General features: G+C 45.2%; 1 protein-coding gene across 6 annotated transcripts in view; it reads right to left on the bottom strand.

Moving 5' to 3' along the window:
* CRYZL1 (crystallin zeta like 1) overlaps positions 1-23,125 on the bottom strand; it is a 39,581-nt gene that overhangs the window by 4,599 nt on the left and 11,857 nt on the right. For 5 of the 6 annotated variants that reach the window (XM_084801869.1, XM_084801870.1, XM_084801866.1 and 2 more), the window contains 6 exons: positions 19,224-19,296; positions 14,577-14,621; positions 12,655-12,723; positions 4,300-4,433; positions 3,077-3,188; positions 537-635 (listed from right to left, as the gene is read on the bottom strand). In XM_084801869.1, coding sequence (XP_084657995.1) covers positions 537-635; positions 3,077-3,188; positions 4,300-4,433; positions 12,655-12,723; positions 14,577-14,621; positions 19,224-19,296 — 532 coding nt within the window. The remainder of the gene's footprint in view (positions 1-536; positions 636-3,076; positions 3,189-4,299; positions 4,434-12,654; positions 12,724-14,576; positions 14,622-19,223; positions 19,297-23,125) is intronic. The other variant, XM_084801871.1, reaches the window with a different exon arrangement.

Below are 23,125 nucleotides of genomic sequence, written 5' to 3'. Positions count from 1 at the left end.
GATATAAGTCAGTTTCAGATACTGGGAAACAAAGATTAGAAAGGAACACACAAGCTGACTATACTATTCACAATGAAATGCAAACAGAATTGTTGTGCAGGCTTGTAACACTAATCCTTCAGGAGCAATGGGGCCACCTAATTGTGCACAGACTAGGTGTGAAACAAATCAAGTTAATGTAAAAAGTTCAAGGAACTGGGTGGCAGAGAGGTCACCCACCCACTAGAGGGCAGCAGCCACACAGCACAAGTGGCTGTGAAGTGCTGGCAGGTGAGTACTGCTGGGGTGGACTCATCATGGTGACAGTTTTCTGTCACTCTTTAGGCCTGGGGCTTAAAAGGTATTTTCCCCCTCTTCAGAGGAGCGGGGTTGAGGATGGGATCAAGTGAAGAAGTTACACTTTAAATACATGAGTTTAATTAAAACCTAACCATCCAATTTTATGAATGCAGTAATAATTAGTTCCTAGTTCTATCCATGTTCCAATTTATTTTACTAAAATCATCGCACAGGTTGCTCAGTTCTCAGGTACCCACCTCCGGCATCTATGACAACGTCTACTCCCAGGCCACCTGTCTCCTCCAAACAGCTCTCAGCAACATGGACTTTCCCATTAGACACGTCAATCACTCGGGCTGTAAAGGACAGGGGAAATTGTACTGTTCTCTATGTGATCAGCACAAACAAATCAGGAGAAAGGAAAAAAAAAAAGGCCAGTAAGTGTCTATTTTCTGAAATAGTTTCAACAATTATTAGATTTAAAGGGAAAAGTCAGGTCTGTTTAAACATTTTTTTTCAAAAAATGGTCTGCTGACAGAGGTCAGCTCTGTGAACGCAGGGTGCACTGCCAGCCCTGGAACCTGAGAACAGGGGCCACACAAGGCAGGCGTATCAGGACACCAGCGAAGAGCAGACCCGTCTTGAGTTTCCTGAGATTGGATAGTACCAGAGCTGCACCATGTACTTGCACACTATGGCACTCATCTTCCAGGAGCCATTTCATTCCTTCTTAGTCATGGGACCAGCCCTCCCTTCTTCCTCTCGCTCCCTAGGATGGAGAACGGTCCCAAGGCAAAGACAAGGAATACAACTGGTTCTGGCAGTCAGGGAAAATGAAGCTAAATTTCACTGGTTTCATTAACTGCATGTGTGTGGGAGGGTAGGGTAGGTGAGTGTGTGGGTAAACCCTGAACTTTATGAATGACAAGCAGTCTCATGCTGAGCTATGCCCTTATCTCTGAAGATAATTATAGTAATAGAAGGAATTATGTTAACAGTACAACAGGACTACACTGAGAACTAAAAGAATACTCAGAGCTGGGCGGTGGTAGCACGCCTTTAATCCCAGCACTCGGGAGGCAGAGGCAGGTGGATCGCTGTGAGTTCGAGGCCAGCCTGGTCTACAAAGTGAGTCCAGGACAGCCAAGGCTTCACAGAGAAACCGTTTCAAAAAACAAAATCAAAAAAACAAAACAAAACAAAAAATCTCAGAATTTGAACCAATGAGGATCTCTTGTGGGGGTGGCGTCTTTTAGAGCTGCTCTGACTGAAGGCGCAGTCAGCAGCAGTCAGCGGCTCCTGCTGGTGAGCTGGCACAGGACGGGGCACGGGGGAGAGCACGGACGCAGGGGCTGCAGCGATGACGCAGACTTAAGAGCACACACTTCCTTTCCAGAGTGTTCATGTCAATAAGTGACAACTGCCTGAAAGTCCAGCTCTAGGGGACCTGGTGCCCTGTTGTGGACTCCGCCAGCACCTGACATATGACACACACATGCAAAAATAAAACTTTTTTTTTTTTTTTTTTTACTTTTTGAGATGTGATTTTGCTGTGTAGCCCTGGCTGTCCTAGACTTGCATTGTAGACCAGGCTGGCCTCAAACTCAAGAGATCCACCTGCTTCTGACTCCCAAGTGCTGGGATTACAGGCGTGTGCCACCATGCCTGGCTAAAAAGAAATCTTAAAACAAACAAACCCTTTAAAAAAGGGTACTGTAGCGATCCTAGAAGTTCAGAATTAGCCAACAGGAAAACATTTTCAGAAATATCATTTTAGCTGTCTTCCTCTGCTCTAGTTTGTCTCCCCATCTTCCTATGCTAGAATTAAACACAGGGCCTCGTGCATGATAGGCAGGGTTCTGTCGCTGATCTACAATTGAGACCTCCATCCATAACTTTTCTGTTGCAAATGTTTTTGGTGTACATGCACATCTATGCACTTGAGTGCCAGAGGTCTAAACAGAAAATGCTCCTCAACTGTTTGGCACAAAACACCCCACCTAATTGTGTGCATGTGTGTGAGTTCACAAGTGTGTACCATAGCACGTGTGGAGCTCAGAGGCAACTTGTGGGAATCGTTTTTCTCTTTCCACCATGTGGGTCCCCGGGAAGGTACTTGGTGGCAAGTGTGTCTATCACTGGCCTGTCTACTTCTGTATTTACTGAGGTAGGGTGGCTTGTGATTCAGACGAGCTTCGCTAGCCAGCTTCCCAGGGTCCCATGAGGTCCCTACCTCCTGAATACAGCACATGGGTTCTGGGGCTGGGCGCTGGTGTTTGTGTGTGAGCGACACTGATTTAACTGCTGTGCCATCTCCCACCCCATCTCCTCCTCCTCCTCCAGCTCCTGTGTTACCTTCCTTCTACTTCCGGTTATGTTTGTCAGATGCAAAAATGCAACAACAGAAATAATTTGGGCTTTAATGTTACATGGGGCTGGATTAAAGTCTTATTCCAGTCTTATCTGTCTTGTTTACAGTTTCTTTTTGTTGTTGTTGTTGTTGTTTTGTTTGTTCTTTTCAAGACAAGGTTTCACTGTGTAATAGTCTTTGCTGTCCTGGAACTCACTCTGTAGACTAGGCTAGCTTTGAACTCCCTCTGTAGACTAGGCTAGCTTTGAACTCACTCTGTAGACTAGACTAGCCTGGGACTCATGGTCCTTCTGCCTCTCTCTGTTGAGTGTTGGGATCACAGGCAGGAGACATACATCATGCCTGGCTACCCGTGCAGGTTTTGATTTTCTTGTACGATTTCATGTTGTAAATGGTCTGTACTGAGTAATGTAACATGTAACGCACCTATGGAAGGCTTAAGCCTTTCAAGATGTTGCTTGTCTTCCAGGCTGTGAGCTGTTGAAATCACCTTGGCTCCTCTGTGATGTGCTAACTGAATGGCTACTGTGCCAAACGCCTGTGGAGATACATACACGTAAGAGGAAATGCCCAATCCCCTCCACAGCCCGTGTAACAGGCACAGCTCTTTAACAGTACTTAAATATATTCCAATCGTTACATAACAGAAAAAAAGAAACAATAAGTTCAAGTTTAGCAGGGCAAGCTTCTGTAAAGTTAGACTAAGCACACGCACACAGGTCCAAGGATGGAGGGCTGCACGGAGAACAACAGTGGCCCATAAAGGCATCGCTAGTCAGAGCTGGCTGTGCAGCATAGGTGCACCACAGCCCCTCAAGACCAGTGTCTCGGGTCCATGGCAAGGACTAGGAAAACACTCCTCATGTTGGACGTCATCTGCAGTCAGCGCTGGTGACATTTCTTCCCCCACCCCAGAAATGTAGGTTCTATCAAAAGCCTGTTAAAAAATAAAACAATGATTTCCCCCTAAGTTTTACACCATTTAAAAAAATGGATCATGCATGTAGCATCTTCAGGGCTTTTTGGTGACACATGTAATACACTTAATATAAGCCCAGTTTAAGCTTGTGTATGATCCATCTAATATATGCCAGCACCCTTACTAGCCTAAGTATAAGCATTGGGGTTATAGTTTAAAACTGGTTGAGACTTCTAGAGTGACTATGGACTCAGAAGCTATTTCACTCTGTAATAGTAATGAAAAAAAGCCTTGGCTGGAGCTGGGTGTGGTGGTGTACTCCTTTAACCCCAAAGTCAGGAGGATCTCTGTGAGTTCAAGGCCAGCTTGGTCTACAAAGAGGGTTTCAGGACAGTCAGGACTACACAGAGAAACCCTGTCTGGGGTGGGGTAGGAGCCTTGGCTGGGGACACAGCACTTGAGTAGCATGCACCAAGCCTTGGGTTGATCACTACTGTTGAAAAAAAGGAGAAACAAAAGTCTTGCCTTGCTTTTTAACTTACTGGTGGATTCAAAGTAGTTAGAAGCTAGCCATACTAAATCTAACTTCTATATGCTATTGAGAAAAACTGTCCATAAGGATAAAATGGAAGGTCAGAACAGAAATCGAGTAACTTAAGGTCAAAGAAGGCTATCTGCAGACACAGCTGTTTACAGTCTCCGTGTAGATGGCAGGTCACCCAGGACTCACACTTGCCCCATCCATGACCAGCACAGACTTTCCAGGAGAGAGATGAGAAAGACAGTACAGAGCTGTGCAGGCTCGGACTCCGTCCCGAATTGCTCCAGCAGCTTCTGCCCATGGAACCTTTTCCGGTTTATGAACTACCAGAAAGAACAAGCAGGAACAATTCATTAGTAAGCACTGTCAGTCCTCATCTCTCCCACTGACCCTGCTCTAAACCCTGCCCTTATCACTGACATCAGTCTCCCTGTTTTTATTCCTATGCACGAAAACCTATTCTCGAGATAGGACTGTTCTGAGCTAAAGCACATGCAGAAAGCACACAGGACATAAAGCAGAGCTGCAGAACTGACTACGAAACACGGTGCGCAGCGGCCTTCCTGGCGAACGCCCCCACTCTACAGTCTCTTACCTATCTTCAGTTCACCATGTGGGCATTCCTCAACAGTTACCAGTTCTGCCTGATTTTGACCTTAGACTGTATAGAACCACGAATTCTTTTCTATCTTGCTTTTATATATTTCACATTTTTAAATTGAAATTATTTTTTTTACATTGTGTGAATGTATGTATATGATGCAGTGCGTGTATAGATGGCAGGGACAACTCTCCGAGCCCCACCTTAGATTTTAAGCAGATCTTGTTCTTATTAGAGGGGCCATGGTGGGGCTTTTTCACTTTTGTTATTTTATGGCATGGGCTATGTGGATATGTCTTTGCTTGTCTATCCATTTCTTAGCTGATGGACCACTTGTTTCAGTCTCTGGTAAAGTAGCACCACTAAGGATGTCAGGGAATTGACGCTGGGGAGGACGTTTGTCCTCAATAGCTGCCTTCACACGGCTCTCCTCAGCACCTGCTGCTAGAAAAGTCTCTGGCCATTGCTGGTGTCGCCAGAATCACACAGGCCACCACTCAGGTGCGTGACACTACTTATTGTGACTGTCATTTGCTGTTCCTTGCAGAGGATACTCTCATGTTTGCTGGCCTTTGGAGTCCTTTTATGAAGTGACTGTTGAAGACTTGGTCAAATTTTCTACGGTTTTGGCAATTTCTTGTTTTATGGGAATTTTTTTATGTATTTCAGATGAGTTATATGTTTATATGCTACAAATATTACAAGCTGAGCATCCTACAAAATGCTTGAGACGAGAAGTGTATTGGATTTCAGAATATCTACAAATATATAGTGATCTATCTTGCAGATAGGGCCCAATTCCAAATATAAAATTCATTTGTTTCACAATGAATATCTAGCTTAAGAGTATATAGCTTAGCCGAGCGTGGTGGTGCACGTCTTTAATCCCAGCACTCAGGAGGCAGAGGCGGGCGGATCGCTGTGAGTTCGAGGCCAGCCTGGTCTACAAAGTGAGTCCAGGACAGCCAAGGCTACACAGAGAAACTCTGTCTCGAAAAACCAAAAAAAAAAAAAAAAAAAAAAAAAAAAAAAAAAAAAAAAAAAAAAAAAAAAGAAAAGAAGAGTATATAGCTTAAGAATAATTTTATTTATATTATTCTTTGTTTTGTTTTGTTTTGTGTTTCGAGGCACGGTCTCTCCGTGTTAGCCTTGGATGTCCTAGACTCGCTTTGTAGACCAGGCTGGCCTTGAACTCAGAACAATCCACCTGCCTCTGCCTCCCGAGTGCTGGGATTAAAGGCATGTGCCACCATACCCGGGTATATTATTCTTAAAGATTAATTTATTTCAATTTTGTGTGTATGGGTATGCTGCCTTCATGTATGTCTGTATAACACTTGTGAGTAGTGTCCACAAAGGTCCAGAAGAGGACGTTGGGACATATGAGACTAGAGTTACAAGCAGTTCTGAGTCCCTACATGGGTGTTGTAGCTAAACCCAGGTCCTCCAGAACGGCAGCCAGAGCTGGTAACTGCAGGGCCATGTCTTTGAAAGTACTTTTATACCGTGTTTTAACATGCCTTCATTTTGGCTGCAGCCTGTCATATGAAGCCAGATGTAGAACTTTTGACTTGTGGCATCGTGCTGGTACCCCCTTTTATCACTTGGAATAATTCTGGGTTTCAGATTATAGTTGTTCAATAGATTCATCTTGATAGCTCTCCATTTTAGTCATTGTAATGATGTCTGTGAGAAGAGAAGTGCTGGATGCCATCGCTAACGCAGCGGTAGGCATGGTAGTGCACCCCTGGGCCCACAGTGCTCGGGAAGCTGGAGCCGGGGGACAGCAAGTTGAGGACCCCATCTAAAGAACAGAACAGGGACTGGCAAGCTGGCTTGGCAGGTAAAGGCACTTGCTTCCAAGCCTGAGGACCTGAGTTCAATCCCCCAGAACCCACTGGGTGGAAGGAGAGAACTGAATCCTGCAAGTTGTCTTCTGGTCTCCACACATGGGCATGGCTTGCATGCACATACCACATAGTACATGTAAAACAAAACCAAATAACATAAATTACATCCTCACACTTCTTTTCTTAAAATCCTACCAATGCCTTTCCACTGCACTTGGATAAAAGTGCAAATTCCTAATATAGTTTTAAAAGCCCAAAATAGGAGGCTGGAGAAATGGCCCAGAGGTTAAGAGCACTGGTTGCTCTTCTAGAGGTCCTGAGTTCAATTCCCAGCAACCACATGGTGGCTCACAACCATTTATAATAAGATCTGGTACCGTCTTCTGGTATAGTCAGAACACTATATACATAGTAAATAAACAAATCTTAAAAAGAAAGAAAGAAAGAAAGAAAGCGCTCAGAATAGTTAGGTATCATGATGTACACACTTAATCCCAGAACTTGGAGGTGGTCGGGTGGCAGCAGCACAGACAGGCAGGTCTCTGTGAGTTTGAGGCCAACGTGGTCTACACAGTTCCAGGCAATCCAGAACTACATAGTGAGACCCTGTTTCAAAGTTAAACAAATAGCATCCCCACCTCCCAAAATGGGATGATAGACTAAAAAAATAAAAGTGCTGCAGGATCTGCCCTTAAGCCCTTTCTTTACATTTCAACTTTGTCTTGGATTCAAATAAATTGTGGCACTATCCCCACTAAAATCAACCCTTTCTGACTTTGTCTGCAGTGATCTCACTTGTCCTATGACCACAGGCAGACACCATTGCAGCACAACAGACTAAGGTCACCTAGTGGAAGGCGGGGTCGCCACACAGTCTTGCTGAAAATTTCCAAATAAATGAGATGAGAATGAAACAGAAAGAGCACATTAAGTACTATGTAGAGTATTTCCTTATGAAACTCTTTGAGGCAAGCATGACTATTATGCTATCATCCTTGGTTCCTGGTCAACCCCCACTGCCTGTCTTATTTTCTAAAGGACTATGAATATATCTTTCATGAACGTATTTGGACCTTTTGTCCTTAGTTGTCTGATCAGGGAAGGTAAAAGATGGTCTTTTATATTGCTGGGTGTCAGTTCAGGAGCAAGCTTCAGGGAGCAGCGGCCCCCGACTGTGTGTGCTCTACTATTGCTTTTTCAGTTTTGGAGCTATAAAACTCGGCTATGTCCTGCCTACCTGCTAGTAGATACGAAAAGCTCCATTAAAAATTTGCTTATTTATTTATTTATTTATTTATTTGAGACAGGGTTTCTCTGTGTACCTCTGGCTGTCAGTCTGGAACTCACTCTGTAGACCAGGCATCCACTTGCCTCTGCCTCCCAAGTGCTGGGATTAAAGGTGTGTGCCACCACTGAAGACCTCCATTTTAGTGGGGGTCCTTCCCACATCCAAGAGGAGGTAATGAGAGAGAGAGAGAGAGAGAGAGAGAGAGAGAGAGAGAGAGAGAGAGAGAGAGAGAGAACCAGAAACACACACACACACTCACACACACTCCTTGTCCTGGGTACATCTTAATTTGTATTTATTTGCATCCTTTAATCTCCTTTACAGTGAACCAGTTAATATGTTATCCTCAGTTCTTCAAAACATTATAAAATTATATTAATAATTTTTATTTTATGTAGCAGGGTGTTGCCTGCATGTGTGTTCTTGGAGGTCAGAAGAGGGTCCACCATGCCCTGGAGCTGTAGTGAGGCATGGCTGTGCACCGACATGTGGGTGCTGGCAATCAGGCCTCGGCTGCTGCAGGAGCAACAAGCGCTGTGCGCCACTGAGCATCAAGCTCTGCAGCCCCAGCCTCAGTGCTCTTAGCCACTCTTAAAAATCAAACCCGACAAGGTGGAAATGGTGACTCTATCCGAAACCCTGACCATGTCACGGATGAAGGCAGACTGTGGGTGGGGCTGGGCCTCACCTGTGGCAGCTACGATCTCTCCAGGTAGACAGCACCACAGCTAAAGAGGGCTGAATGGGAAGAGAGAGTGCCTCCTGTGTCTGGTGTAGAGCCGAGCTGAGGGGAAGGCTCCCGGCCCATTCTGCGCTCACCTGAGGAATGAGCCATGCTGCCCACAGAGACAAGAAGCAGACTTCGTACTTGTCTCTCCTTCCTTTCGTTTTTATCTACCTAAGCTATTCCTCTAATTTTGCTGGCTATGAAACTGGTTACAGACTAATACTTGAACTGCTTCAAGCCTCACAGGTGACAAGGCAAACATGTGGCCTAAGCATGCCTAGGTCTTCGCACGCTCATGTACACATGTTTTACTTGTGTGGCCTTTGGGGAGGCACCATATCCCACCACAAGATTTCAGCTTACCATATCTCAGCTAATTCCATTCATAGGACACGATACCAATACTTGTAAGAGAATTACAAGTCTGAGACCTCGTCTTAAAAGAAAAATAAAAAAGTGCACATATATAATTATAATCACACATGTATGTGCACACCACATACATGTGCATGTGCACACCATTCATGCAGTCCTTCAAAAAACATTAAGGACATTGAAACTACATCTAAGATTCTAGAAGGTTTTAAAAAAAATAATTTATGTATGTGTCTGTGTATATGTGTGCATGCATATGCCACAGGAGACCAGAGGAGGGCGTGACGCTCTTTCTTGCAGGACTGACAGGAGGCTATGGTCTGCTGGGAGTGGGCATGGGACTCGCACTCCTGTTCTCGGGCGGGAGCACCAGGCGCTCTCAGCTTCGGAGCCACTGTCTCCAGCCCAGGCGCCAGGGGTTCTGGGTAGCTGGCTAAGCTTCTTGCTTTTACATTAGATGGTCAGTGCTATAATGTTATAAAGACTAAACACAGAAATAAAACACGTATCGATGAGAACCACATGAGCACTTAACACTGAACAGTTGCAATTGTTTTCAGTTTTGGCCAAATAAAAAAGACAGAGTTGAAAATGTCTGCCTAATTTTGAATAAATAAAATTTTTTTTATTGTTGTTATCATTATTATTCGGTTTCTCTATGTAGCCTTGGTTGTCCTGAACTCACTTGATAGATCAGGCTGGACTTGAAGTTACAGAGATCCCCCTGCCTCCTAAGTGCTGGGATTACAGGCATGTGCCACCATGTCCGGCTAATCGAATACAATTATTTTAAGGCAGAATGCCTTAAGAACTGAAAGCAGGGGGCTGGAGAGATGGCTCAGTGGCTAAGAGCACTGTCTGCTCTTTCAAAGGATCCAGGTTCAGTTCCCAGCACCCACATGGCAGCTTACACCTGTCTGTAACTCCAGTTCCAAAGGATCTGATACCTTAACACTAATGCACACAAAATAAAAGTAAATAAATTAATTTTTTTTAAATAAGAAGAACTGAAAGCAACTGGGGCCTGGGGGAATGGCTCAGTGCTAAAATGCACTTGCCACCAAGTCTGATGGCCTGAGTTCCATTCCTGGAACCCGCATGGTGGAAGGAGAGACCTGACCTCCACACGCTGCCCTCTGACCTCCACACGCTGCCCTCTGACCTCCACACACGCTGCCCTCCGACCTCCACACGCTGCCCTCTGACCTCCACATGCTGCCCTCTGACCTCCACACACGCACGCCTTCTACACAACGCATCCGTGCATACCACAGCGGAACAGACAAACAGACAAACAAGACTTCAACAAGGAGTCAGAAGCAGAAAACAGCTAACCTGGCCGGAAGGATTACGCGGTTTTGAGCCGTATTATTGATCTTGTGAAGCAGTGTTCACATCTGGGAGGTCATTTGGAACTAACTTCATTCTTGGGTTTAGTGAAAGAACAAAACTTAGTTGAATGAACGTGGCCGAATGCCGAGTTCTCATTAACTAGTCACAGACCACGCGTGAGCAGAAACTCCATCTGGATCTGGTATTTCCCAGTGCCAAGTTTCATGTCCTGAAGCTGTCCTCTGCCATGAAATGCTGGGGCTGCAAACAGCACAGTGGTCTAGCTGAATACCCTCATTTGTGCATCGTGGGTGTGGCCAGGAGTCTCACATAGAGACTCTGGCGGTTACTTGGTAGTTTTTTTTAAAGATGTATTTATTTGTGTATATAAGCACTCTATTTACACGTGTGACTGTATGACAGAAGATAACATCAAATGGAAGAGGGCACCAGATCCCGTTACAGATGGTTGTGAGCCACCATGTGGTTGCTGGGAACTGACCTCAGGGCCTCTGGAGGAGCAGCAAGCGTCCTTGGCCACCGAGCCATGTCCCCAGCCCCACGCTGGTCATTCTTACAGGATTTCTTAGGCCATCGTGAGAAAGGCTCTCACTTGGTAGCCCAGGCCGTGAGCTCTAGATCCTTTTGTCTCTGGCCTAAGTGCTAGGAATATAGCCATCTTCTACCACACTTGGATTAAAAGACACCCAAGGCAACATCAAATCCTGGTTTCTTCCTCAAAGAATACCTGACCACTGTAGCTAGGCTCCAGGCTTGGGTTTTCCCCTTTACCTCTGAGCTGCATTCCTTCAGTGCTGCACGGGGGATGTGGACAGTGGGGAGCATTTGCCTGGCTGGACGAGGCCTCTGGGTTCTCTACCTCCACACCTTAAAACAGGCCAACAGAGCCCCTTAAGGCCCACTCCTGCCCATCGAGGCTCTGCCTTGTCACTGTTTTTTAAAGCCATTTGGCTGTATATGTGTGTTCATGAGTATATGGGTGTACATACCCATGCACATGCACACACGGAGGCCAGCATTACATGTTGAGTGTCTTCCTCCATCAGTCTCCATTGTACTTGAGATAAGACCTCTCACTGAACTTGGTGCCCTCTGGTTGGTTAGGGTGGCTGGCCAGCAAGCCTTAGGGATCCTCTTGTCCTTGCCTCCCCAGCACTGAGGTGACAGGTGTGCGCCAGGGCGCCTGAATCCCCAGCACTGAGGTGACAGGTGTGCGCCAGTGCGCCTGGATCCCCAGCACTGAGGTGACAGGTGTGCGCCAGTGCGCCTGGATCCCCAGCACTGAGGTGACAGGTGTGCGCCACTGCACCTGGATCCCCAGCACTGAGGTGACAGGTGTGCGCCACTGCACCTGGATCCCCAGCACTGAGGTGACAGGTGTGCGCCACTGCACCTGGATCCCCAGCACTGAGGTGACAGGTGTGCGCCAGGGCGCCTGAATCCCCAGCACTGAGGTGACAGGTGTGCGCCAGTGCGCCTGGATCCCCAGCACTGAGGTGACAGGTGTGCGCCAGTGCGCCTGGATCCCCAGCACTGAGGTGACAGGTGTGCGCCACTGCACCTGGATCCCCAGCACTGAGGTGACAGGTGTGCGCCACTGCACCTGGATCCCCAGCACTGAGGTGACAGGTGTGCATCTGGCTTTTCTGGAGTTCCAAACGCAGGCTCTCAGGGTTGTGCATCAAGTTCCTCACTGACTGAGCTGCTTCCCCAGCTGCTTCTGTCACTCCTTACTACTTCAGCTTCTTAACAAGTGGGTGTCGCTTGTCAGCCCTGGTTCCTAAGCAGTCTTTATCTCTAATTGCTTAGGAGATGAAGTATCTTCTCATTATTTCCACAACGTATGTGTGTGTGTATTTAGGAAATACTCAAAATGTAATTTCTCATGAAATATAAAACTGAATACTAATCAAAGCCTATTAGGAACAAACCCCAAATATATGCTTTCTTAATCCTTTCCTGCCTCAGCTTTACAAGTACTGTCTAAATTTTGTACATTGTTTTTTTTGTTTAAGTCAATAACAAAGAGTTCAATGGTATAGTACTTGCTTAGCAGGCTGGAGACCCTAAGTTCCATCTCTAGTGCAACACACACACACACACACACACACACACACACACACACACACACACACACACTCAGGTAAGCCAAGAGCAAGACATCTTCAAATTCTGATTATGAATATCATTTCACAGCCATGAGCAATGCTAGTAAACCTCGCAGGTCTACACAGTACTTGGTATTAGCATTAATTCTGTACGTCAGAAATACTCACATGGCCAGCCAACAGTTATACTGCAAACCTGTGGACTCAGACCGACTGAGTTCCAAGGAACAACTGCCACATACCCAGATAATGCTCATGCACTCGGGTGACTTCACAGACTCCAGGATCCTCTGAATCCAAGGGTAAAATTCCTAAAAGTTGAAACAGGAAGTTGAAGGGAGCAGTGTCCTGAATGAACTCATCCCTGCTCAGGTGTGTTCATGCAGATCTGTGCACTGGAATCAATGTATAGATGCCGCTGTCACACAGCCAACCTGAGTGTTGGGGCCCCCATACCCCATCTATAGTTTTGTTTCACAGGATGTGACCTGAGCAGAAGCCCACTTTCCTGGAGGTTGGTCAGGCTCTAACTCTGCTCTTATTATTACTTGTTTTGTTCGTTTGTTTGTTGAGACAGGTTTTTCTCTGTGTAGTGCTGGCTGTCTTTCAATTTGCTCTGTAGATCATGCTGGCCTCAAGCTCACATAGAGCTACCTGTTTCTGCCTCCTAAGTGCTGGAATTAAAGGCATGTGCTTAACTCTGTTCTCTTACAAAAAGAAAGTTAGGCAGTAAACAGTGTTATTGATTTCATGGGTAGAAAAAAATAAAAGAGTAAAATCGGCAGTTCTTCATGAAAATGCAAGTCAGAGGCCCCATGAAGGCTGAGGACACAGTCCCACAAATCTAATCTCTAGCAGTATTCCCAAGGCTCAGGACACCTTCCATGAAGATGAGGGATGCTTCTGAGGCAATTACGAAAGTGCCGTTCTACATATTGTTTCACGGCTGTCTGGGGGACACAAACATGAACAGATGTTCACAACATTCTTGTAGTAACTACGGATCAAAGAATAACAAATTGCACCAGGCAGTGGTGGCGCACACCTTTAATCCCAGAACTCAGGAAGCAGAGGCAGGTGGATCTCTGTGAGTTTGAGGCCAGCTTGGTCTACAGAGTGACTGCAGGACAGCCAAGGCTAAACAGAGAAACCCTGTCTCAAAGCAAAACAAAACAAAACCAAACCAAACCGCTGGGGGGGGGTGTGTGTGGTGGTGGTGGTAGTGGCGCACACCTTTAATCCCAGCACTTGGGAGGCAGAGGCAGGTGGATCACTGTGAGTTCAAGGCCAGCCTGGTCTACAAAGCAAGTTCAGGGCAGCCAAGGCTACACAGAGAAACCCTGTCTCAAAAAAACAACAAAGAAAAAACAAACAAACAAAAACAAAAAAGAATAACAAATTGCTGCAAGTTAATTCTTAGCTTTACAGGACCAGTAGTGAGCTCTATAGGGTGGGAACCTAGAGGTTCTTCACGGCCCACCCCACCAGCAGTGTTCCACACGGCCCACCCCACCAGCAGTGTTCCACACAGTCCACCCCACCAGCAGTGTTCCACACGGTCCACCCCACCAGCAGTGTTCCACACGGCCCACCCCACCAGCAGTGTTCCACACAGTCCACCCCACCAGCAGTGTTCAAGCACAGGCCATGATGTTTCCTAGAAATTTCAGTCTGGCCAAACAGAAGGGACCACACACATGAGCAGAGCATCAGGAAAAGATGAACCTGGCTGCTCTTCATCTGTGACTGTTCAACACCCAGACACTAGCAGGCTTGAATGCTCTGCTAACTAAGGACAAATGCTGTTTTCTTCAGTAATGGAAATCTGAGGGTTTCTCTGTGTAGCCTTGGCTGTTTTGGACTTGCTTTGTAGACCAGCTGGCCTCAAACTCACAGAGATCTGCCTGCCTCCGCCTCCTGAGTGCTTGTATTAAAGGTGTGTGCCACCATGCCTGTTGAAGGCAAATTTCGAAAACCAGAAAAATATTTTTAGTTTTGGAATGCTAGGGTTGAACCTTAGGCCTTGTACAAGCCCCCTCCTCCCAGCCAAAGAAAGTGTTTTTATATGAAGAAAAGTCATAATGATCATTAATAATTACACAGAAAAATAATGAGCTGACAATAAAATACACGATTTCAACTAGGAGTGGGGACTACGACTTACCGACGACTTCATCGTCTGGCTGAAAGAACGATACCTTGCTGCCAACTGAAAAGCAGTAAAAATTGAGCATTAACACACAAAGTTATTAAACTCAAATGTTTTGTTTAAATCTCTTTATTTCATTGTGTATGGGTGTTTTGGCCATCTGCGCACAATGTGTGTGCTTGGTGCCCATGGAAGCCAGAAGGGGCAGTGGATCCCCTGGAGCAGGTGTTACAGATGGCTGTGAGCCACCATGTGGGTGCTGGGAATCAAACCTGGGTTCTCTGGAAAAGCAGCCAGTCTTCTCAACTTCTGAGCTACCTCTCTAGCTCCCTATATTTAATTTTTGACTTTTTTTATTAATTTATTCATATTACATCTCAGTTGTTAGCCCATCCCTTGTATCCTCCCATTCCTCCCTTCCTCCCACTTTCCCCCCACTCCCCTCCCCTATATCTGTGTCTGAGGGGGACCTCCTCCCCCTGTATATGCTCATAGGGTATCAAATCTCTCTTTGGTGACCTATTATCCTTCCTCTGAGTGCCACCAGGTGTCTCCATCCAAGGGACATGGTCAAATATGGGGCACCAGAGTTTGTGTGAAAGTCAGATCTCCTTCTCCACGCAACAGTGGAGAATGTCCTGTCCATCGGCTAGTCTGGGTAGGGGTTCGAGTTTTACTGCCTAGACTTTTTTTTTTTAATGTACACCAGAAGGGAGCACCAGATCTCATTACAGATGGTTGTGAGCCACGATGTGGTTGCTGGGAATTGAACTTGGGACCTTTGGAAGAGCAAGCAGTGCTCTTAACCTCTGAGCCATCTCTCCAGCCCGACTATTAAAACAATGAAAAAGCCAGACAGAGTGGGCAATACCTGTAACCCAGCACTTAGGGGGTGGGGTCAGGAAGCTCAAGCGTTCAGGGTCATCCTTGGCTACATATCAAATTAAAGGCCAGCCTGTGTTACATGAGACCTGTCCCCCAAATGAACAGCTAACTAAAAAAAAAATAAAGAAATAAAGAAATGAAACCATTCAAAGGGTCGTAAAAATCCACTCACTCAAAGAGCCAAAACTTAGGGTGTTAGGATGGTCTGTAAGTTGTGTAGTGGAGAACAAGTCAAGTCTTGTTTCCTCTAGAAAATCTGAGGACACAGGTGTTGACACTGGGGAAGTTCCTGTGTTACTGTCAACACGGCTTAACGTGGAGACAGGTGCAAAGAAAAAGAACATACTCTGTGGCTTCTGACGGTTCTTTTCTCCACTCCAACCCCCCACACCGTGTGCTAGGCACATCTGTCGTCATCATTTGAGTGGGAGAGTCTCAGCCAAACATGGAGAATTCCAATGAGTCTCTACTTTGACGGGGCTGGAGAGATGGCTCAGGTGTTAAGCGCACTTGCTGTTCTTTCAGAGGACCTGGATTAAGGTCCCAGAACCCACACAGTAGCTAACACTGCCTGTAGCTCCATTGTCAGGGGCTCCAGTGCCCTGCCTGTTCTCTACAGGTGCACAATGTATGCATGCAAGGATATACTCCTATATATGTATTAAAATATTAAAACTATAAATTTTTAAAAGTGACATCAAAAATTACTCCAACTTGGTAAATAAATTTTGATCGGCACCCAGAAACTTTTTGGAACTTAACTTTTTCAATTTTATTAGCATGCTATCATTACTGTGTGGACATGCGGGCACGCACGGCAGCGTGTGGAGGTCAGGCATGTTTGGGAGTTGGTTCTCGCTTTGCAACCAGGGAATGACTCAGGTTGTCAGGGCTGTGTTGCTTTTACTGGCTGAGCCATCTCTCTGGCCCAGTGCTTACAAGTCAGAACTTGGGCAATATGACACTGTTTCTATCACCCACCCTAAGTGTGTGTGTGTGTGCGTACACACACACACACACACACACACACACACACACACACACTCCTCCACCAAGAGTCAACTCATTTGAGTATTTTTGTTCTAAGAGTTAAGAGATAAAATGAGAAGGAAACAGTTTGGTGTTGTTGATTGCCTTGTGCTCATAATTTTCCTATAAAGCCTTATATATACCTTATAGTATACCTCATATACACCTTATAGTGTGCCTTATATATACCTTATTGGTTTTTTTCGAGACAGGGTTTCTCTATGTAGCCTTGGCTGTCCTGGACCTCCTTTGCATACTAGGCTGGCCTTCAACTCACAGAGATCTGCCTGCCTCTGCCTCCCTTGAGTGCTGGGATTACTGGTGTGTGCTACCATGCCTAGCTTTATATACCTTATATACACCTTACAGTATGCCTTACAGCGTACTTACAGCATGCCTTACAGCGTGCTTACAGCATGCCTTACAGCGTGCTTACAGCATGCCTTACAGCGTGCTTACAGCATGCCTTACAGCGTGCTTACAGCATGCCTTACAGCGTGCTTACAGCATGCCTTACAGCGTGCTTACAGCATGCCTTACAGCGTGCTTACAGCATGCCTTACAGCGTGCTTACAGCATGCCTTACAGCGTGCTTACAGCATGCCTTACAGCGTGCTTACAGCATGCCTTACAGCGTGCTTACAGCATGCCTTACAGCGTGCTTACAGTATGCCTTGAAGTATAGCTTACAGCATATGGCATTACTTTTCTATTCTACAGACAAGGAACTGAAGTAAAATGGCTCCAGAATGAATTCATCTTTTGGTACTGAGCTACTGTGTGCTAAGTCCATGCCTCCCTCTTGCTTGCTTCTCTGGGGAGCCCTCCTGTGCCATCACCCCCAGTTCTTCTGGCTCTTCCTCACTCACTGCACTTTTCCTCCTGCGCCCTGATGATCTACATCCTCCTGGGATCACTTGATTGCCATTCCTGGCTTCTTTCACACTTCTCTTTATCCCATCATCCCTCGACATCGGCATTCCAAAAGGTCCCTCTCTGTTTTCACTGAGTCAACTCTGTTTTTAAAAAACCTATACGCTGACCGCTCTGAAATGGAATCACTTCCTGTGCAGAGCGTTCACCCTCCAGAGTCAACTGTAGTTATTACGAGTGAGGCATCACTTCCCTTCTTGGACTCAGCGCCTGGAAGTGTGCACACACCATGATTCTTTCCATCAGTTCTCCCTTCTCTGATCTCCTCAAGGCCGGTCAATGATTCACTCCTGCTGACTTCCTTTCCTCACCATTTCTCTGGTCAGTCCCTCGTCTCTGTCACCAATGGCTGACTTATGGACTTTGTAGTCTCTTGCGTGTTGGTCTATGACCCACCGGCCTCTCTTGCCTAGGGGCTGCTTTACCTCGAATCTACCTCCTTTTAAAAAAGTTTTTCAAGACAGGGTTTCTCTGTGTAGCCTTGGCTGTCCTAGACTTGTTTGTAGACCAGGCTGGTCTCAAACTCACAGGGATCTGCCTGCCTCTGCCTCCCGACTGCTGGGATTAAAGGCGTGCACCACCACACGCAGCTTTGAGCCTACCCTTTAGCAGTAACCTACAATCTCATGAGTGATGTCGTCAAGAGCCTGGCCAGCTCTGCTCTAACTTCCTGTTTGTGACTTTCTGAGAACAAGTCTGTGTTCACACATTCTTTTACTATCTTTTATTTTCCTATATTTGAAGAATAATTTTCCCTTTTTATTCCAGTGCTAAGGACTGAACCCATGGCCTTGTGTGTGCTAGGCAAGCACTTTACCACCAAACTACATACTCAGCCCTCAACATCATCCTTTTGTATATGTTTATAAACAATCCAAGTGCTTGTGTAAGTTAGCTTTAGACCAAAATGTACACAACCATCAGCGACTGCATTAAATGATGCTTTCAATGTTTGCTTTAAATCAAGCCTTTAAAAGTAAAGCAGTTTATTCATCCAAAAACTGTCATTTCTGAGGAGTAATAACCAGTAAGACTTTTTTTTGACCACCCTGAAGTATTTTTTTAAATAAATAATGATTTTAACTGTAGAACAGGAACCCTGAGTATCTGAAATAATTCGTTTCTAAACAGAGCTAGGCAACACTCACTCATGATCAGTGTATGTCTACTCTGTGCACACATGAATGCATATCAACCTATGAGCAGGTCTATGGGGTAGAGCGGATCTGAATTTTACTTGTGATTTTAGTTATAACAAAAACGATACTTTCACTTCTCTAAACAATCATTTTATCCTCCTTTAATCTGCTCAGACTGTAGGTAAAAATATAATTAGATGATATTTAATTCATTTGTTGCTTAAAAAGCACATGCTTATCCATTCTGCATTTAATAAGACAATGCCTGTCCTCAAGAGTTCCCAGTACGAAAGACAGATCCATACAAATAAGCAGGGCATTATAAAAGCTCCTCGGAGAGCCAAGGATTCAGCTCCACATTACAGGACACACAGTAGGACTGCATGTGTGTCAAAAACTAAGTGTCCATTGACATATGTGCTCTGTAGTCATAACTCAGCCCTAGTTTCAACTTTTATAAACTAACTTTTTCTTTTCTTTCTTTCTTTTGTTTTTTTTGAGGCAGGGTTTCTCTGTGCAGCCCTGGCCAGCCTAGAACTCACTTAGTAGACCAGGCTGGCCACAAACTCATAGAGATCCACCCACCTCTGCCTTCTGAGTGCTGAGATTAAAGGTGTGCACAACAACCGCCCCGGACTAAATTTCTTTGACTATGGAAAATACAGATAATACTTACCATCTAAAACAATTCCAGCAACTTCTCTTCCAACTGGGAAGAAATCCTTTTCCATCTTCATTTCTGCCAGAAGCTAAGTCATGACAGCCGTTATTAGCATATTATTGTCAAAAATAGATTCAAATGTTACATGGTAATACAACACTATAATTACAACACGTCTTAACCCTAGATGCAGGTGGCAGAGGCAGGACTTCTTAAGTTGGAAGCTAGTCTGAGCAACACACTGAGCTCCCGTTGGCCAGCCTGGGCTACAGAGAGATGGCAGATCAAAAGCCTAACCACATGACCAGCCAAGCAACAGTACCACCACAACAAAACAGCCAGACAGTAAAAACCCATCTCCTAGATGTGAGAAATTGGGAACAACAAAAAACTCAAGCCACAGAAATAGCAAATACGATTCATTTTTGGAATTACAATACAAACTCCCCCCCAAAAGCAAAAAACAAACAAACAAACAAACAAAAAAAACCCACCTCCCCCAAATTATAAAATACAAGAAAAATTTACAAAACCCATGACAAAACCCCTTCTTCCAGAGTGGGGGCCCTGAGTTGCTGAGGTGTCTGACCCAGGACTGAGGCTTCGGCATTGTCATTCAAATCACCAGGATAACCTTAACATTTTCTCTCAAGATGAAGTGAGATCCAACCCCTAAATAATTCTCAGTTGGCAAAGTCACCTATTCAAATAAGGTGAAGGAGAGGAGAGAGGGCATGCTGATGGAGGGGATGTGACCTCACTCCCTTGAAGGATCACCTGGGCTGGGCAGGGCATGGCAGGCGGCACAAGCCTGTACTCCTAGCACCCCAGAGGTGGGGTAGGAGGGTCAGGACCTTATGTTAAGGCCAGTCTGGTTTTTTTGTTTGTTTGTTTTGTTTTGTTTTGTTTTTCAGTCTGGGTTTTTAAAAGAGTCTGTCTTTAAAAAAAAAAAAAAAAAAAAAAAAAGGCCACCAGGATTTTCCTCAGTCCTGGGTTAGGAGGTGGCAGGAGGGAGCGGTGGCTATTCCTAGAAGTGTCACAAGATGACTCTAGACTTATGGTAAGTCCAAGGGTTTTCGGTTTGCTTGCTTGTTTTTAAAGATTTATTTATTTTTATTCCATGCAGATGAATGTTTTGCCTATGTGTATGTAAAAGCACCACACGAGTGCTTGGTGCACTCAGAGGCCAGGGACAGAGTGGGAGCCCTTGGAACTGGAGTTACAGAAGGTTGTAAGCTGCCATGTGGGTGCTGGGAACCAAACCTGGTGCTCTGCAAGGGCAACAGACACTCAAGGACTGCTAAGCCACCTCTCCAGTCCGTGTAATTATTTGAATTAAAAAAAAAAAAACCAACCAACCAAACAAACAAACAAAAAGAAGCCTTCATACATATACGACTTTGCAGAAGTTTCACACTTTTGATAGGATTATCCATGACTTTCTTATGGGAACAGTAGGTATTTGATTCCCTCTCCCTCTGTGTATGTTACATGTGTGCATGCGAGCCGGGCGTGGTGGCACATGCCTTTAATCCCAGCACTTGGGAGGCAGAGGCAGGTGGATCGCTGTGAGTTTGAGGCCAGCCTGGACTACAAAAGCGAGTCTAGGACAGCCAAGGCTACACAGAGAAACTCTGTCTCGGAAAAAAAAAACCAACCATGTGTGCATGCATGTATGTTTTGTAAGTGTATGGTGTGTGCACATGGTGTGTGTGTGTGGCGTGTGTGTATATGTTGTATGTGTGGTGTGTGTATATGTTGTGTGTGTGGTGTGTATGTACATGCACGTATACATGTCTGTGTGTGTTTTATGTGTGTGTGTGTGCATGTGTGGTAGTGATGAAGACTGAACTCAGGGCCTTGTGCGTGCTCAGCGAGCACTCTGCGGCTAAGCCCTTTCTTTTTCTCTATGTCCATGTTTAGCAAAGCTTTAGCCATTGCGTTCTACGTCCTTCCTTTACCATGCTCAGTTTCTTAGATTAAGGTACTGTCTTCATACCCATCATGCTTAGCGACAGGTAAAAGTTCATTCAACAGCTATTTGTCATCCTTTTCTGTTAGTGGCCGAGTGCGTGCTTAGCAGTTACAAGGTCCCGGGTTCAGTCACCACCACCACACACACTGGAACCTGTGCAGGTCCGAGGAAGTTTACTAGTGTCTAAACGGACTGCATTTCAACCAAGCAGACACACATTAGACGTCACTCCAACTTTAGTCATGGACATGTAAGACGCGTGCCCAAGTCAGCCTCCTTGTCTGTATTCCTTTCCGCCACAGACTGAATCGTCTCTCCCCACACTACCTCACATGCTTCTACCCCTCATCCCCAACGTGACTGTGCCAGGAGGTGGAAACTTCAGGAAGGTAGTGATCACTAACTGAACTTATGGGGCAGGCTCCTAATCTGGCATGGCTCCGGACTGGGTGAGCACACAGCCAGGAGGTCATCCGCAAACCCGAAAGGATGGGCTGCAGACAAGCCTGCTTGCACATTGATCTTGAGCTTCTACCCTTCGACTCTGGGATGAAATAAGTTTCAATTGTTCAAGTCAAAAGACCAAATAAAAATACAATCAAATAAACAGGTAACAACAAAGCCTCCAAAACAAAACAGGAGAGAGAGCCGGATGTGAGGTGTACACCTATAGAGCCATGAGGCAGGCCACCCTGGGTTACACAGTGAACCCTGTCTGACAGCAAACCCTGAGCATACTTATCATGGCACATTTAACTATTTATTTATCATTATTAACTATTTAATTAAAAAAAAGACAGTGTCTCACTGTGTGGCCCTCTCTAATTTGGAACTCGCTGTGTAGAGCAGACCTGCCTCCGACTCTCAGAGGCCTCTGCTTTCTGAGTGCTGGGCTTAAAGGTAAATGCCACTGTGCCTGGGCTAAAGACACATGCTTTTCTGGCCAATAATAAAAGATAACTATGGGTGGTGTGAGACTGGAGATCAGTGTTTATGAGACAGAGAAAAATGACAAGAATACAAATCATATCTAAAAAATGTTAACTAGAAATACATACAGTTTACTGGTTGATAAGGTGCTTCTAGTTTATATTCCTTTTTTGGCATTTTTGTTTTATTTAGGTTTTTTTGGTGTTTGTTTGTTTGGCTGGCTTTGTTTTTTGATTCTTGTGGGTTCTGTTTTTGTTTTGAGAAATAACAGGAAGTTGGGTGGGTAGAGAAGTGGGGACGATCTGGGACGGATTGGGGAGGGGAAAATATATAATCAAAATACATACCCAGCCAGGTGTGGTGCACACCTGCAACACCAGCGCTCGAGAGGCAGAGCAGGCGGATCTCTGTGAGTTAGAGGCCAGTCTGGTGCACAAACGAAAACAAACAATATGTAGATATGTGTGTGTGTATACACACACACAAAATAATTTAAATAATAAAATAGTTGTCAGCATTGACCACAGTTTTTGTTTTTCCATTTGTGCACATGTATATTATGGGATGGAATTATTTGTCAGTCGTAGGCATCACATACCCTCATTTTTAATCTAATGAAGACTGTATAGGACTCCTCCGAGACGTTTACCTGCACAGGACGCACACTTAGGACAGCTGATGTGCAGGAGAGCCACACCAAACCCTTAGTAACTAGATTTGCTGCGCCAGGTTTTCTTTGCCTCTAGTTGGAAAATCACAGAAGTAATGTGCAAAGTGCCCTTGTATGCCGAGTAGGTACGGAGTCAGGCCCCTTCCGCATTTAATGAACAACATTTGATTGAGCACTCAAACGCTTCTCAAGTTTGTCTCTCCTGCATGCGCTTGAAAGCCTAGTTTATATTTTTACTGTATTTATAAAGGTAATTTTCTTCTTGACCTTAATAATTAAAAAAATTTCAGACTCTTTCAATATTAAATTTATAAGAATCTCCACATAGTGATATAAAACACA

This window comes from Acomys minous (assembly GCF_964271855.1).
Source record: "Acomys minous genome assembly, chromosome: 11".
NCBI classification, from domain to species: Eukaryota; Metazoa; Chordata; class Mammalia; order Rodentia; family Muridae; genus Acomys; species Acomys minous.
This window is presented reverse-complemented; position numbering and strand designations above follow the sequence as displayed.